Source organism: Thalassophryne amazonica, chromosome 6 (genome assembly GCF_902500255.1).
Source record: "Thalassophryne amazonica chromosome 6, fThaAma1.1, whole genome shotgun sequence".
Classification (NCBI taxonomy): domain Eukaryota; kingdom Metazoa; phylum Chordata; class Actinopteri; order Batrachoidiformes; family Batrachoididae; genus Thalassophryne; species Thalassophryne amazonica.
Window position 1 is genome coordinate 96,726,870 of NC_047108.1, and position 12,180 is coordinate 96,739,049.

Below are 12,180 nucleotides of genomic sequence, written 5' to 3' on the forward strand. Positions count from 1 at the left end.
TCTGTACACAATTCTTGGAAGCTGAAAATGTCCCAGTTCTTGCATGGCCGGCATACTCACCAGACATGTCACCCATTGTGCATGTTTGGGATGCTCTGGACCGGCGTATATGACAGCGTGTACCAGTTCCTGCCAATATCCAGCAACTTCGCACAGCCATTGAAGAGGAGTGGACCAACATTCCACAGGCCACAATTGACAACCTGATCAACTCTATGCGAAGGAGATGTGTTGCACTGCATGAGGCAAATGGTGGTCACACCAGATACTGACTGGTATCCCCCCCCCCAATAAAACAAAACTGCACCTTTCAGAGTGGCCTTTTATTGTGGGCAGTCTAAGGCACACCTGTGCACTAATCATGGTGTCTAATCAGCATCTTGATATGGCACACCTGTGAGGTGGGATGGATTATCTCAGCAAAGGAGAAGTGCTCACTATCACAGATTTAGACTGGTTTGTGAACAATATTTGAGGGAAATGGTGATATTGTGTATATGGAAAAAGTTTTAGATCTTTGAGTTCATCTCATACAAAATGGGAGCAAAACCAAAAGTGTTGCGTTTATATTTTTGTTGAGTGTTCTTTTAAGCCAGTTGAGGATCTTGCTTAGGCATGGAATGCAGTGTGCGTAAGATGCGTTATGCACAGCGCATTACTTTCCATGTTTTTGCCAATGAATGAAGGTTGGGTGGATTGGGCGGCAGTGAAGCTCTTTGACATGCGAGGTTATTGCACGTTAAAAAAAAATTGGGTATTGGGTCGTTCTTTGGCTCTGCAGGGAAATGGGCCACGCAACTAGTGTTTGTTTGTTTTTGCTAGGCAGGGCTTTCAATGACAGGGGACAACCATGTTTGGGCGACACGCCCTCATTCAAGCCCACACACTAGTACATTCATGTCCTGTTTGAGAGGCTTCACTCTTCAGTTTGAAGCACAGTAACGCATCAACACACCTCCGTTTGCTCCGGAAGAAAAGCGCCCATCAAAGCGCAGCGTTCAAACCCCTCTACTTACATGCCATGACAAAACAACAGTCTGAGGGGACGCGTCGCTTAACGTAGTGGATTTAAAATGACACCTGAAGTACTGAAGCCGGAATGAAAGCGTCTGCAGGTGTCGCGTATCGTTTTCTGCGGATTGCGCGACGACATCGTCAAATGACTGTGATGCTACGAAAAACACATGTTGGAAAACAAAACAAAAAAAAGAAAACAAAATCAGATCATCAGCTAGCTTTCATATTATGAATACTGACGTGTGTTCAGAAGCACGTGATGCTCAAAGTGAACCCTGAAGTTGTAGTCGAAGTCTTGCTTCGAGTCGCGGAGCCAAAACTCGGCTGTAGGAATCCCGAGGAAAAAACGTGTGTTCCCGTATAGCACATGCTGCTATGCAAGTTCAGAAACAGTTAAAACACATAGCACTGCATACACCGGAAAAAAACTCGGACCAAATCACAAAAAAAACAAAACAAAACAAAAAACAAAAAAAAAACAAACCAAAAAACAACAACAACAACAAAAAAAAACAAATAGAGGATTACTGTCTGTGGTACTGTTAAACACAACACAGCATTCCTGATGACAGAATGATGACTGAGCAACGCACAGCATTAGAAATGCTACATAAACATGGCATCACACACAGTATATACACAATGCAGTTTAGAGAAGCTTGTCTTTGTCTAATGGGTGTAACTGATTATATTATCTTCCCATTTTCACAGACTGCAGTAGACTGCAATTTTAAATAAGCTGCATTACATATTAAATACAGCTACACAGAGAAGCAAAGTGTGTTCTTGCGGTCTTGATGGTATCACTGAGTGTGTATATACCGGAATAATTGCCGCTCCTGTTTTTAGATGTGTTAAGTCCACCCAGCCCAAATGCAGGATAAAATATTGATATCTTTACTGTCTTGTAGGTTACTAAGTTGGTATTTAAGCGAGACTGCTCTGCGCATCTGTTGGGGCGAGGGACGTGTTGTTCGTTAAGTCTCTGGCTATGTGCGGTGCGGTTGGACGGGACAGTTCAAGCAGCCTCCAATGGCGTGTCCTTGTCTGCTAATGTGACTAGATTGGCTCGACGTAATTGGCCGGGTACAGTCCCTCTCGGCCGTTGTCCAAGCGACCTCGACACCAGCCCTGCTCGTCTTCGTCCTCAGTTTTGGTCAGTTCATCACCTGTGAAGGAGACGCCAATCATTGTGAAGCGTAGTGTCACATACTGCAGTCGACATTTGACTTGAAATTTAGTTTAAACCAGATGGCTGTTCAACCGTCTTTACTATAAGACAGTCTAACCTCACGAAGGGGTGCAAATTTTGACAGATGAGTGGCATAAGCTCCGTTCTGCTTTGCCAATATCCATTGAGAAGATCACGCTCCAACAACGTCATCGGGTTAGTTACAAGAGACAGTGGCAAAGCAACCAGCTGCCGTTCCATTTTCATTCAGAGTGGGTGGTTTACAGTGACGAAAGACAAGTGGTTGCTTTACTGCCAGTGAGGCGGAGCCAAGATAGATGAGATGTCTATTTTATCCATTTGTTGAGTGAAACTGCCAGTATGAGTGAAGTCAACATGATTGGTTGCTCAGACAAAATAATAAAAGATGGTGGAATACGCACTGAGGCATCTGAATCGCTGTATGTCTAATATTGTTCACATTATTCTCTTATATCTTGTAAAAGTAAATAAGAAATAAACACTTAAATCTAAAAACCCTGTTTTTGCAACCAGATAATGCCTCTGAAGTGATTTACAAGACATCTTTCCACTGCTAACCAGACATTAACAAGATAGCGAGCAATAGAGGAACATTACCTGACACATTTTACTTAAGCAAGTCAATTTAAGTTTGGTTCTATCAAGTAGTCAAGCACGAAGGTAAAGCTCATTTACCTCCGTCTGTTACGGTGCATCCAGAAAGTATTCACGGCGTTTCACTTTTTCCACATTTTGTTATGTTTCAGCCTTATTCCAAAATGGATGAAATTCATTTTTTCCCTCAAAATTCAACACTCAATACCCCATAATGACAATGTGAAAAAGTTTTATTTTTTTAGATTTTTGCAAATTTATATATATATATATAAAACAAACAAACAAAGAAATCTGCTTCAGAGTGCTCTTGACCTCAGAATGGGGCAACGGTACATCTTTCAGCAGGACAGTGACCCTAAGGACACATTCAAGATATCAAAGGGGTGGCTTCAGGACAACTCTGTGAATGTCCTCATGTGTCCCAGCCCGAGGTCTCATGGAACATCTCTGGAGAGATCTGAAAACGGCTGTGCACCAACATGCCCCATCCAACCTCATGGTGCTTGAGAGCTACTGCAAAGAGGAATGGACAAAACTGCCCAAAGATAGGTGCACCAAGCTTGTGGCATCATATTCGCGAACACTTGAGGCTGTAATTGCTGCCAAAGGTGCATCAACAAAGTATAATATAATAGTCATTGTCATTGTACATACATATACAATGAAATTTGTCCTCTACATTTAACCCATCCTAATTTACAGTTAGACACAATCCAACCACTAAGAGCAGTGGGCAGCCACAGTCCAGCGGTTCAGACCACAGTTCAGACCAACTCCAGATGTAGAGATGCTGCCTTGGTCAGGGGCAGAGATAGGAGCAGACCCTAAATAAGCATGTTTTTGATTGTAGGAGGAAACTGGAGTGCCTGGAGGAAACCCACACAAACACAGGCAGAACATGCAAACCCCACACAGAAAGGGCAAGAAGCGATCCCACAACCTTCTTGCTGTGAGGCACCAGTGCTACTTTCTTAGTTTTTTTTTAATAAATTTGCAAAAAAATTCACATACATTTTTTTCATGTTGTCATTACGGGGTGTTGTGAGTAGAATTTTGAGGAATGAAATTGATTTACCCCATTTTGGAATAAGGCTGTAACATAAAATGTGGAAAAAGTGAAGCACTGTGAATACTTTGCACTATTGTGCACAGTAACCCTGACCTGGCCACGTCCCGGGAAAGTCCATCAAGCAATAAATTGTTAAATGCTTTTCACCCCCATTTTTAGCTGACCAATGGGTAACTTGTTACAAACAGATGTTTCCAATGAATGTGATCTAGTGTGCAGTTTGATGCTGTAACATGCCGGTCTATTGCGTGGTGTGATAACGCATCACGCCCAGCTTCAAGTGAATGGGAAAGTGTGTCCAAACGTTTGGCTCATACTGCCTACCATGCAAGCCAAATTTGGGAGCACGAGGTGGCAACACTGGTCGCTGCATCCACCGCAACATAGAACTAACTTGGGTCCTGGATTGCAATGATCCAAGCGCACAATTAGTCCATTGTCGCCATTTTTGCAAAAACACGATGTACGATGACAGTGGCTCCATGGAAGTGCAAAAAAAAAAAATTACATCAAAGATTATGAGAGAAAAAATACATTTGTGAACATCTTGAAAATGTAGCCATGGTTAAAACACGATGCACGTTCCACTGGACTCTTGAAGGTGTTCCAAGGTAAGGACAACATTTCAGACCTTTCAAGTGAGAATGGGTTTTTATTGGTGATGTTAATAAAAGATGCAAAACATTTCCTGGATCTGAATCTGCATTAAAAGGTTCTTTTATAGTCCATCAACCGAATTTAGACATTGTAGATTCTGAGCATGTAGCCACGCATTGAGGCAACAAATTCAAGTTATTTTAATCCAGGTTAAAATAGAATGGATGGATACACTGGGGTAACCAGCTTGATGACGCACAGCTGTGGTTAATTCGTTTGCGCGTGTGAAGCTCATCTTTAATTTGTTAGTGATGTCACTGTACGGGCGTCGAAAGCACTCTTTCAAACCGTTTCCCATGAAGCTCGTTAATTGGTGTTAAATGCCTGTAATTTGTTTCCATGTGCCTACTGACGAATCACTGTTGTCTCCTGTTCAAGAAGAAAGATTTAGAATAGAAATCAAGTCAGAGTTGGTGATTTCTGACCAGATGTCCCAAGCTTGATTTGGTCTTTTTGCTTTCTACATCCCGCCCTGGCGTCCCAATTTATTTTTAACAAATGTGCGAGTCAAGACGAAAAGATAAAATTATACACTCGTAGCCATCTGGAAACGAATCACTGATGGTTACCTGCTTTGAAGGACAGCTCATCCTGTTCTTGGCCTTCATAGTCATAGAGCGCACGCACACGGACCCCTTTCCCAGTGCTGGAATCATCTTCAAACGAGTTTCCGTTTCCTCCATTTTCATTACCAGAGTACGCAGCAGGCTGCTCGTCATCGGACCACTCAGTCGAGTAAGCCTGGTTCTTATCATAGCTGCTCACGCTGCAGGTGAGAGAACATGCTGCTGTGACAAGGGAGCAATTTGAGGAGAATAGGAAAAAAGCAACTCTTTTGTGGAACTAACCTGCTGCGGTCACCAGGTGGTGCCACATGGTCAGTACTTGGAGTGGGTGGAGCTCCTTCTGGTTTCTTCTTCTTTGGAGGTGCAGCGGCCTGATCTGGGTTGTATTCCTGCAGGAGAGAGAGTGAAAAGAAGCACTTGAGCGTAAAATAAAAGAATAGCAGTGAGTGTTGTAGCGTGATGTTGTACCTCGAAGACTGGCCAGTTCATGTGCATCCCAGGACCGTGATTGTTGCTGAACCACTTCAGGTCCTCTTGTGTGTTAGCAGCCAGGATCGTGCGCTCCAGTTCTCTGTATAGTGTGGCATAGCTGGAGAGGAAAACTGAAGACATTCAGTAGGGAGAACAGTAGGAAAGTGTGGACGCTGACAAAAACAAAAAGGACCAGCCATGTTGCTAAAATTTTAGGTTTAGATCCCAAGTTGAGTCATAAATGGAGAGTCAGATTTTCTGCAGAACCTGGTGCAGTCAGTACAAGGGTTAGTGGCTGGGGGAGGGTCCACTAGTCCTAGGATCCCAATCTGATTTTAAAGTTCATGAATAAATGTAATACTTTCAAATAGGTAACAAAACATCCAGTTTTGTTCAATTTACAAAAATAAAACATATGATTCTGTTGACATACACCATTAATCACCTTTAGCTGTACTGTTGTCTATAAATGTGTTGAATTGAAAATCAACAAATAATGGTAATTCACCATAATTACTACTACAATTCCAATGAAGTTGGGACGTTGTGTAAAATGTAAATAAAAACAGAATACAATGATTTTCAAATCCTCTTCAACCTATATTCAATTGAATACACCACAAAGACAAGATATGAGGTCTGTGAGAAAAGAATCCAACCTTTTTATTTTATGCAAAAACTATATGGATTTGATTCATATGTTTTTACATCAGCCAACCTTGAACCTCGTGCGCATGCGTGAGTTTTTCCACGCCTGTCAGTTGCGTCATTCGCCTGTGGGCAGGCTTTGAGTGAGCACTGGTCCACCCCTCTCGTCGTTGTTTCATTGTGAGGAAATGGCGGAATGATTTGGGCTTTTTTTCCATCAGAATTTTTTCAGAAACTGTTAGAGACAAGCAGCTGGAAACCATTCGAAAAATTTATCTGGCTTTCAGTGAAAGTTTTACGGGCTTCACAGAGAATATGGAGTGTTACTACAGCTTTAAGGACGGCCCACAATGGCGCACGGCGCGCCACGCTCCGAGCCACCATCAAGAGGCAGAAACCACCACATCATTTCTAAACGGATTGCTGTGTGGAGCCGGGACCGTTGTGTGCAATTTGTTTGGTTATCACAAGAGCTGGACATCAGCCATTTTCCGGCAGATTTCACTTTTAACAAGAGATTTTGTCACAAAAAGCCGCGCGGAGGCTTCGCGACTCACGACCGATTCGCTGATGAAGCGAGACAAAGGAACACCTCCGTTTCGGAGTGTTAAAGGACAAGTTGGGACAAGCCCAGCTCTCCACAATTTATCTTATACTCACTCGACTGGTAAGCACTGAAAGCCGAGATAGGCATGATGACCTGTGTTAACTGACAATGGTTTTCTGAAGTGTTCCTGAGCCCACACTGTAAGATCCTTTACACTTGATCCTTTACACCTTACATCGCGATCGACCAGTCAATCGCAGGCTGAGTTCCAGGCGATCGCATGAAAAAAAAAAAAAGTCTGTCCCTGGACTTGAAAGGATTTAGTGCTGCTATAACAGACTGATGCAACAGGTGGCAGCAATGCATCAACATGGACGCCGGCTGCCATTAAACCCCAGAGAAGAAGAAGAGCTCTTCTTCTATGGTGGATAAGAAAAGAAGAATTATAATTTTCATCTTGTATTATTTTTTCATTTATTCGCATGGGAAATCCATCTGTCTTATCTGCAATGTAAATGGTTTTACTGAAGAAAGGGAATTTGGAGCGGCATTTCAGACGATTCACAAGAAATACAATGCTAACTTCTAATGATAACCCGGCTAAAACCTCTCTGCTCGCTCGAAAAGCTGAGGAATTGAAAAGTCGGCTCAATGGTTCATGGTCCATAAATACAAAGAGTGATGAATGTGGTGAACAAGTCTGCAGTGTTCTGTTCGGGCCAGGAGTCTGAGGACGCATTTATTCTGTTCACAGCTGGAGGAGACACACATCTGCTGAACACAGACGTTAGGTGGCTCAGCAGATTACGTTACTAAGCCATATACATTGATTTATAACACAAAGCTGTCAAAGGGGGTAATAGAGATAAGTGAAAAGACACTGGAATATATCATCAGAGCAGTAAACCGATCAGTCCGCATGATCACCGAGCAGATCGCTGCTGCGTTCATGTACCGTGGGAAATTATAGCTTGTTTGCTTAGATTTTTTTTATGTGGGTGGGAGGTCTGCTTCACTGGGCTCAGGCACCTTATATAGGCCAGAATTAATCTTTTTTGTGGATACAATGATTTTTTTTTTTTTTTTTTTACCAAAAGTAAAACAAAAACCACATTCCTGCCACAAGCAACAGCTGAGTTTGAAACAACTCAGCTGTTGCTCATGGCAACAGTCCTGTAATTTCAGATGGTACCGAACGCAGCAGCGTTCTGCGTGACGTTCACATGGAGTGATCAGTTTACTGCTCCAATGATATATTCAATCATCTTTACACTTATCTCTATTACCCCCTTTGACGTTTTTGTGTTATAAATCTATATATCTGGCTTAGTAATGTAATACAATTGATACAACAGCTCATATGTTTAGGATAAATTACTTATCATGAATTTAATTTTCAAAGTGGCACTAATGACAACACTCATACTGAACATAATTTCGCTTGCATAGACTGATTTTGGAGATCAAGCAATAATTGCAGATGGGCTTTCTGAGGTCCCAGACAGCTTTTCTGATTTCCTTTTCTAGCTTTCAGAATTTAGTAAATTAGCATATGGTCCATTGATACTTATGTGTAGACACTAGACCCTAGTGGCAACTATTTTTGGTTTCAAATCTGGGCAAATGCAGTCCCAGAAAATTCAGAATGTGACAAACAAGAAACAGGTGTAAACAAGTCAATGCTGCTAAAAATACAAACTTCCAAAAACAAAGATACTATTCTGACATGGTTTTGCACGTAAGACTGGCATAGCATGTTTCAAGTACACACATATATGTCAGAAGGTGGGGGAGACATACCATACGAAGTCTGTCAATAAAGTAACGGTCCTTTTTATTTTTTTCAAAAACTATATGGATTTCATTCATATGTTTTTACGTCAGACATGCTTGAACCCTCGTGCGCATGTGTGAGTTTTTCCACGCCTGTCGGTGACGTCATTCGCCTGTGAGCACTCCTTGTGGGAGGAGTCGTCCAGCCCCTCGTCGGAATTCCTTTGTCTGAGAAGTTGTTGAGAGACTGGCGCTTTGTTTGATCAAAATTTTTTCTAAACCTGTGAGGCACATCGAAGTGGACACGGTTCGAAAAATTAAGCTGGTTTTCGGTGAAAATTTTAACGGCTGATGAGAGATTTTGAGGTGATACTGTCGCTTTAAGGACTTCCCACGGAGCGGGACGTCGCGCAGCGCTCCCAGGCGCCATCATCAGCCTGTTTCAAGCTGAAAACCTCCACATTTCAGGCTCTAATGATCCAGGACGTCGTGAGAGAACAGAGAAGTTTCAGAAGAAGTTGGTTTCGGCATTCTATCTGGATATTCCACTGTTAAAGGAGATTTTTTTAATGAAAGACGTGCAGACGGGTCCGCGCGTCAGGACGCAGCCAGCGCGGTGCGGCGGCACAGGAGAAACACCTCCGTGTTGATAACCATTTGTAAAATCCAGGCGGCGTTTGATGGCTTTCAGTGGAGTGAGTATATGAGAAATTGTTTAACAGTTGGGCATGTTCCAACTTGTCCTTAAGGCTTCCAACAGAGGTGTTTTTCCTGTGGCGGAGCGTCGCGGCGGCTGCGAGCCGACGCTGCAATCCGTCCGCACATCTTTCATTAAAAAAATCTCCTTTAACAGTGGAATATCCAGATAAAATGCTGAAACCGACTTCTTCTGAAACTTCTCTGTTCTCTCACGACGTCCTGGATCAATAGAGCCTGAAATGTGGAGGTTTTCAGCTTGAAACAGGCTGACGACGGCGCCTGAGAGCGCTGCGCGATGTCTCGCACTGTGGGAAGTCCTTAAAGCGACAGTATCACCTGAAAATCTCTCATCAGCTGTTAAAATTTTCACCGAAAACCAGCTTAATTTTTCGAACCGTGTCCACTTCGATGTGTCTCACAGGTTTAGAAAAAATTTTGATCAAATAAAGCGCCAGTCTCTCAGCAGCTTCTCAGACAAAGGAATTCCGATGAGGGGCTGGACGACTCCTCCCACAAGGAGTGCTCACAGGCGAATGATGTCACCGACAGGCGTGGAAAAACTCACGCATGTGCACGAGGGTTCAAGCATGTCTGACGTAAAAACATATGAATGAAATCCATATAATTTTTGAAAAAAATAAAAAGGACCTATACTTTATTGACAGCCCTCGTATTCTGCCCCTCCGGTTGAAAAGGTGGGGGGGGGACATGGCCCCCCTATCCCCCACCAAATTGCGTACATGCATCCAAAGAGCCTGTTGTCAGTTTTCTCTGTTTTCCATTTGGGGAAAATATAGATGTGGACTGTATAACATCCAAAGTAGCATCACTCTTCAACCTGGATCCTCAGACTGAAAAATGACATTGAGCTCAAATCCAAAGCAACACCTGACATGAATGTCCAAATCTGTAATCTAATGCAGACAGAGAGTGCCTGCTTACGGCTGCACTCAGCTCCTCCTGTCCGGACTATGACAGACGAGCTTCCTCCTCTCGGGGCCAGAAGTCCCACTAAGGTAGGGACAACTTTTCCAACTTGAGGCCAGTCCTAGGCCTACTTGTGCTTATTCTTTTCCACCATGCACATTTACTTCAATGATGCATTATTATTGTTAAAACCTGCCAGAAAATTGTGTTATTATACTGGTGCACAAGATGTTGCAGCTATGCTGTGGCATTCCATATGGCTCGGTAGATCTTGATACACTGTCACCTTTAAAAGTAGATCTCGGTTCAAAAAAGGTTGGGCACCCCTGCTTTACACAATGATGATGTTTTTTAATGCAGTGCCATCTGAGGGATTGAAGGTCACGGGCATTCAATGTTGGTTTTCAGCCTTGTCGCTTACGTTTAGAAAGTTCTCCAGATTCTCTGAGTGTTCTGATTATATTATGGACTGTAAATGATGGAATCCCCAAATTCCTTGCAACTGAACACCGAGAAACATTGTTCTCAAACTGTTGGACTATTTTTTCATGCAGTTGTTCACAAAGTGGTGATCCTCACCCCATCTTTGCTTGTGAATGGCTGAGCCTTTTGGGGATGCTCCTTTTATACCCAATCATGACACTCACCTGTTTCCAATTAGTTGTTCTTTGAGCATTTATCAACTTTCCCAGTCTTTTGTTGCCCCGTCCCAACTTTTTTGAAATGTGTTGCAGGCATCCATTTCAAAATGAGCAAATATTTGCACAAACACAACAAAGTCTATCAGTTTGAACATTAAATATCTTGTCTTTGTGGTGTATTCAATTGAATATAGGTTGAAGAGGATTTTCAAATCATTGTATTCTGTTTTTATTTACATTTTACACAACGTCCCAACTTAATTGGAATTGGGGTTGTTAAAGTTGAGGGTCACATGGATTCCAGTCAATATCAGCAGATTATTGAGAACAATATTCATGAATCAGTGACAAAGTTGAAGTTGTGCCGGGGCTGGATCTTTCAACAAGACAATGACCCTAAACACTGCTCCACATCTACTAAGGCAGGGGTGGCCAAGTTCTGTCCTTGAGAGCCACCTTCCTGACACTCTTAGTTGTCTCCCTGCTCCAACACACCTGAATACAATGAAAGGCTCATTAGCAGACTTTTAATGAGCCTTTCATTCATGCAGAGGAACAAGTACAACATTCTGGAATGGCCATCTCAGTCCCCAGACCTGAATATTATTGAAAATCTGTGGTGTGATTTTAAGTGGGCTGTCCATGCTCAGAAACCAACAAACCTGACTGAACTGGAGATGTTTTGTAAAGAAGAATGGTCCAAAATACCTTCAACCAGAATCCAGACTCTCATTGGAAGCTATAGAAAGTGTTTTGAGGCTGTTATTTTGGCAAAAAGAGGATCTACTAAATATTGATGTATTTTTTTCTGTTGGGGTGCCCAAATTTATGCACCTGCCTAATTTGGACACTTTCTGTAAATCCTATAAAATTCATTCATTTCACTTCTCAAATATCACTGTGTTTGTCTGCTATGATATATTTAACTGAAATTGCTGATCCAAACAACCAATGATTTATAAAGGAAAATCATGGCAATCATCAGGGTTACCCAAACCTTTACATACAACTGTATGTACATTGGTTGCATGTTATCAGAATGGGTCCACATAATGTAATTAAAATTACATTAAAATTAAATTAAATTAAAATTAAAATTACAGTATTTTGGACGCACTCTTTTAATCCATGGACACATTTAAAAAAAAATGTTTTAAAATACATTTTAAAATCAATCTAATCAAAAACAGCAGGTTTGGCAAAAGGGGTTAAAAATCAGTGTGCTATTATTGTGGCTTTGATGATGTGCGCATTTTGCAAACACCCAAAATTATGACAATCGCTCACTGTTTGGCAGAAACCTCACGAGCTGTTTCATCACTGCAAGCCTGAACACTAATGAGAAATACATGCCT

At 42.1% G+C, this 12,180-nt stretch overlaps 1 protein-coding gene across 1 annotated transcript in view; it reads right to left on the reverse strand.

Moving 5' to 3' along the window:
• Window positions 1-1,859: 1,859 nt before the first annotated feature.
• Window positions 1,860-12,180, reverse strand: part of LOC117512706 (protein kinase C and casein kinase substrate in neurons protein 1-like) — a 98,647-nt gene continuing 88,326 nt past the window's right edge. The window contains exons 7-10 of the mRNA XM_034172887.1: window positions 5,588-5,708; window positions 5,402-5,508; window positions 5,123-5,319; window positions 1,860-2,186 (exon numbers count right to left, since the gene is read on the reverse strand). Coding sequence (XP_034028778.1) covers window positions 2,077-2,186; window positions 5,123-5,319; window positions 5,402-5,508; window positions 5,588-5,708 — 535 coding nt within the window. The 3' untranslated portion in view covers window positions 1,860-2,076. The remainder of the gene's footprint in view (window positions 2,187-5,122; window positions 5,320-5,401; window positions 5,509-5,587; window positions 5,709-12,180) is intronic.